This window comes from Lethenteron reissneri, chromosome 18 (genome assembly GCF_015708825.2).
Source record: "Lethenteron reissneri isolate LAM-NWPU_2019-01 chromosome 18, ASM1570882v1, whole genome shotgun sequence".
Classification (NCBI taxonomy): Eukaryota; Metazoa; Chordata; class Hyperoartia; order Petromyzontiformes; family Petromyzontidae; genus Lethenteron; species Lethenteron reissneri.
Genome location: NC_083796.1, coordinates 8,808,322 through 8,814,321, shown reverse-complemented (window position 1 = coordinate 8,814,321; position 6,000 = coordinate 8,808,322). Strand labels below are relative to the sequence as shown.

The following is a 6,000-nucleotide window of genomic DNA, read 5'->3' as shown; positions in this document are numbered from 1 at the left end:
ACGGGGCTGCACTTACATTTAGTCATGCATATTGCCTGAGGATTGAGATACATTTTCTAAAATAATATCCTAATGCTATTACGCTGTTATCCTAAACATTTTTAACTTCTCGAATCTGGTGAATTTATTGTAACGTTTCTACACTTCTCCTTTCCATCCAGAACAATTGTGGGACCACAAAGTAACCATAATACTAATTACTTTCACATATTTAATCAAAAGCGTGTCAAGGACCAGAGGTTGGGAACAATTAGGCCGTTGTGTGACTTTGATCGATTCTACCTCTGGGGAAAATGTCACCGTCGTTGCCCTTTTGCGGAGAAACATGCTCAGAAAGGTGGGCGCCACAGAAGACCATAGAAAGGTTAGGACACTGCGTGAAATACCAAGCAGCATTTGCGGTCCCGTACACTGTGGTGTACACAATGCAAAGCGTAGTACTCGCAGTCATAATAACTTTATGCAGAATGTATGATGCAGAGAAGGCCGATGTGCCAAATGTTGTTTTTGTAAAGTCTATGAATATTTCACTGCAACATGAAGTTATTAAATGTGTATGCCAATTAAGCTTAATATTTGTCCCCAGACATGTGCAGCGTACTCGTAAACTAATTTTTTTTTTATTATAGTGGGTAAAATAAAAAAACCCTGAAAACAATATATCGGGCGACTGTGGCATGAACACACAAAGAGGCCACAAATGTGAATACTGATATTAGTACTGCAGTGTTGCAAACATACATACAATGAAGCAATGTATTTATGTGCATTATATATGATACATTTCAACAAGTAATTTACTCTTTAAAAGATAACATTAGTAATGGTAACATTGTAAGGCTGCTCAATGCATTCTTTCAAACCACAGTAAACCATAATTGTCAAGTTTCAAAATCCTTTAGGCTAGGGATGCAATTTGCTGAAGACAAAAATTTAGGACAATTCAATTTTGTGCCTCATTACACAACATCTTCTGAAGGCATTAGAAAGTCATGTTTACTCTCCATTGTGGCAATTATTTTCCCCAAATTTGCATGTAAGCTATTCAGGAGTGGGAATTGCATGCTGCTAAATAAAATAGCTTCCGACCTCGAAAACATGTGCCGTTATTCTACAGAGCAAATTAAATGAAACATGCGAAGTCTTTTATGCGTTGCTTTCCATATCCCTTCGCATTGCAGTGACAACTTTATTATAATTGGCTCCTTCAATAAGAGTTGCCTATTTTAGGAAAATGGTTCGATGTGAAATTTTCAGACCACCCTTGTGATTGCTGGTCTGGCAAATCGGATCAGGTTGTCATCCGTGCCACCTGGCCCTGCTGAGATGAAAGGTAAAGATGCTCAGTCATTCTCAATTTCAATACAAAACTTCTCATTGTCAGGAAATTTGATTTTTGTAAATGAAACTTTTTGGCACCGCACTGTTGATAGTAAAAAACAAAGTGGCACGGACGTTGAAGTTTACAAGGAAGGCTGTGTTATGACTTGTTGCAAAATACTGGATGTTGTTATCTTGAAATGCTACAGAAGCCCATCCCTTACTCTTGCCATCTCAAACATATACGGGACTACGTGAATGATAGCGATTCGCCTGCTGGTGCAAGTTAAAGCGACAAGGGCAAACCTTTTGCCGACAAGAGCTCTGCAACGCCACATTGTGGTATAATTTGTGTATAACGTTCGATGGAAGGGACTTCGTATATAACAGAAAGGGGATTTATACAAATGGTACATGGATTAAACTAATTTACATATTCTACCATTTAATATGGGATTTGATTCCTAGTAATGGTGTATATTTTAGTGGGAAAACAATGCAGTATTCCAAAAGTCTTCTTGGTTCATTCGGTAAAGAAACGTAGAAGGGAAATAATAAAATAAATAAAATTTAAACATAATAAAATAATATAAAATATAATAAAAAAATATTTTTTATTTCTATTACTTTTATTATTTTATTTCCCGTCTACGTGACTTTACCGAAAGAACCAAGAAGACGAATCCCTGCAGTCACGAAAGCTTTAAATCGATATTCCAAAAGTATTTGCAATAGAAACATTCCAAAGTATTGTAAGCCTTGATATGAACATGACCCATTTTAGAATTGAATTTACCGTGGTAGCCTTTAGAGAGGTATTTATGAGATATTCAGTACCACTCGCAATGTCCCTATCAGGCTTATAAACCACACATTTGTTTGGGACACAAATAATCAAGAATAGGTGCACGCTTTGATTAGAGACATGAAGAGGCACACAAGGATTGTAGAAAATACGCAGATTAGGGACATCGAATTGACGGTTAAGTGCAGGCGGCTAGAATAGGGCGCATATCGAGAAGGGATGACGGACGGAGCTCCGGGGGGGGGGCAGTGGTGGCCGAGACTGACAAGGGAAGAAAACGCCTGCTGAAAAGCACGTGGCGATGGATCAGCTAGATGTGGGCGGAGCAGAACGGCGAGTGGGCGGGGCATCATGATGAGTGGGCGGGGCATCACGATGAGTGGGCGGGGCATCATGACGAGTGGACGGGGCATCATGATGAGTGGGCGGGGCATCATGATGAGTGGGCGGGGCATCATGATGAGTGGGCGGGGCATCACGATGAGTGGGCGGAGCATCATGACGAGTGGGCGGGGCATCATGATGAGTGGGCGGGGCATCATGACGAGTGGGCGGGGCATCATGATGAGTGGGCGGGGCATCATGATGAGTGGGCGGGGCATCATGATGAGTGGGCGGAGCGTCATGACGAGTGGGCGGGGCATCGTGATTAGTGGGCGGGGCATCGTGATTAGTGGGCGGGGCATCATGATGAGTGGGCGGGGCATCATGACGAGTGGGCGGGGCATCATGATGAGTGGGCGGGGCATCACGACGAGTGGGCGGAGCATCATGATGAGTGGGCGGGGCATCATGACGAGTGGGCGGGGCATCATGATGAGTGGGCGGGGCATCATGATGAGTGGGCGGAGCAGCATGACGAGTGGGCGGGGCATCGTGATTAGTGGGCGGGGCATCATGATGAGTGGGCGGGGCATCATGACGAGTGGGCGGGGCATCGTGATTAGTGGGCGGGGCATCATGATGAGTGGGCGGGGCATCACGACGAGTGGGCGGAGCATCATGACGAGTGGGCGGGGCATCATGACGAGTGGGCGGGGCATCATGATGAGTGGGCGGGGCATCACGATGAGTGGGCGGGGCATCATGACGAGTGGGCGGGGCATCATGATGAGTGGGCGGGGCATCATGACGAGTGGGCGGGGCATCATGATGAGTGGGCGGGGCATCATGATGAGTGGGCGGGGGCGGGGCATCATGATGAGTGGGCGGGGCATCATGATGAGTGGGCGGGGCATCCTGATGAGTGGGCGGGGCATCATGACGAGTGGGCGGGGCATCGTGATGAGTGGGCGGGGCATCCTGATGAGTGGGCGGGGCATCATGATGAGTGGGCGGGGCATCGTGATGAGTGGGCGGGGCATCATGATGAGTGGGCGGGGCATCGTGACGAGTGGGCGGGGCATCATGATGAGTGGGCGGGGCATCATGATGAGTGGGCGGGGCATCATGACGAGTGGGCGGGGCATCATGATGAGTGGGCGGGGCATCACGATGAGTGGGCGGGGCATCATGACGAGTGAGCGGGGCATCATGATGAGTGGGCGGGGCATCATGACGAGTGGGCGGGGCATCATGATGAGTGGGCGGGGCATCCTGATGAGTGGGCGGGGCATCATGATGAGTGGGCGGGGCATCGTGATGAGTGGGCGGGGCATCACGACGAGTGGGCGGGGCATCGTGATGAGTGGGCGGGGCATCCTGATGAGTGGGCGGGGCATCATGATGAGTGGGCGGGGCATCATGATGAGTGGGCGGGGCATCATGATGAGTGGGCGGGGCATCATGGTGAGTGGGCGGGGCATCATGATGAGTGGGCGGGGCATCACGACGAGTGGGCGGGGCATCGTGATGAGTGGGCGGGGCATCCTGATGAGTGGGCGGGGCATCATGATGCGTGGGCGGAGCATCATGATGAGTGGGCGGGGCATCATGATGAGTGGGCGGGGCATCATGATGAGTGGGCGGGGCATCATGGTGAGTGGGCGGGGCATCATGATGAGTGGGCGTGGCATCCTGATGAGTGGGCGGGGCATCATGATGAGTGGGCGGGGCATCATGATGAGTGGGCGGGGCATCGTGATGAGTGGGCGGGGCATCGTGATGAGTGGGCGGGGCATCCTGATGAGTGGGCGGGGCATCGTGGTGAGTGGGCGGGGCATCGTGATGAGTGGGCGGGGCATCATGGTGAGTGGGCGGGGCATCATGACGAGTGGGCGGGGCATCATGACGAGTGGGCGGGGCATCATGACGAGTGGGCGGGGCATCATGATGAGTGGGCGGGGCATCATGATGAGTGGGCGGGGCATCATGAGTGGGCGGGGCATCGTGATGAGTGGGCGGGGCATCGTGATGAGTGGGCGGGGCATCATGACGAGTGGGCGGGGCATCATGATGAGTGGGCGGGGCATCATGACGAGTGGGCGGGGCATCATGATGAGTGGGCGGGGCATCATGACGAGTGGGCGGGGCGTCGTGATGAGTGGGCGGGGTATCATGATGAGTGGGCGGGGCATCATGATGAGTGGGCGGGGCATCCTGATGAGTGGGCGGGGCATCATGATGAGTGGGCGGGGCATCGTGATGAGTGGGCGGGGCATCATGATGAGTGGGCGGGGCATCGTGATGAGTGGGCGGGGCATCATGGTGAGTGGGCGGAGCATCGAAGATGAGGCCTCGCGCCTCTCGGCTCCCGTAGCTGAACGCTGTGGACGTCTTCACCTGCCACGGAGAGGCCTAATTACAAAACGCAAATGCCGCGCAACAGAAGCAAAATAGCCAAGGCGTCTGCCACGCCGCGGGCCAAGCAGCAGCAGCAGCAGGGGATCAGCCACTACTTCACGAGGGCCGCCAGCGGAGCGAGTGCTTCGCAGCGCCAAGCGGAGACGGCGGTGGTGATGGAGGTGCGCACGACACATTCGTTTTTTTAAAGCGTTCACATTTCCCACCACGCATTGGCCGGAGCCTCCGCGCCCGCGTCGCGCGATTGGTCGCTGCGAGTTTGTTTGAGCCAATGGAAATGCACGCGCTCCAACGGCGCGCTGCCATTGACCAATCGGTAGCCGAGCTGGGTCGGTTGGCGCTTATCCGGTCTGTGGATTTCGACTCGTGGCAATGTTTTATTTTTATGTTTTATACCGACGTGACTTTACCGAAAGAACCAAAGAGTTTAGTTTTAGGAGTGATGTTTTAAGATGTAAATGAAGATGTAACGCAGAAGGCTTTAAAATATATACGGATGCACGCGCAAATTGCGTGTCTCGGACCGTAAATTTGTCTTTAAATGACACAAAAGTTCGGACTGGTTATTTAAAAATAAATATAATTACAATGTTTTAATTGCACATCCTCCCTTGCATCATAACATTGCAAACATGTTGACGTTACTGGCGGTAGGTAGCAGGAGCGCATAATCGATGATAATGTGTTTGTTGAACTAGTTCTTGGTTCTTTCGGTAAAGTCACGTAGAAGGGAAATAATAAAAGAATAAAATTTAACTATCAAATTCTCACAGCAAGAAAATTTGAAAAAAGTTTTCTTGCTGTGGTTTTCACACCTGATAATGATTGCTTGTGTTGCAATCGAAACGTCGTGAGAATTTTATTGTTTTATTTTTATTATTTTATTATTTCCCTTCTACGTGACTTTACCGAAATAACCAAGAATATGAATCCCTGCAGTCACGAAAGCTTTAAATCGAAATTTAAGAATGTTTTATTTTTATTATTTTATTATTCCCCTTCTACGTGACTTTACCGAAATAACCAAGAATATGAATCCCTGCAGTCACGAAAGCTTTAAATCGAAATTTATGTTGAACTCCTTTCGGAAGGTAGTGGCCAACCGTGCTGATCGGAGGTTGCGGGGAAGGACA

At 49.7% G+C, this 6,000-nt stretch overlaps 1 protein-coding gene across 1 annotated transcript in view; it reads left to right on the top strand.

Annotated features, from left to right (window-relative positions):
• Positions 1 to 4,782: 4,782 nt before the first annotated feature.
• The window catches only part of LOC133343833 (DNA mismatch repair protein Msh3-like), a 70,383-nt gene continuing 69,165 nt past the window's right edge, over positions 4,783 to 6,000 (top strand). The window contains 1 exon segment of the mRNA XM_061553734.1: positions 4,783 to 5,028. Coding sequence (XP_061409718.1) covers positions 4,879 to 5,028 — 150 coding nt within the window. The 5' untranslated portion in view covers positions 4,783 to 4,878.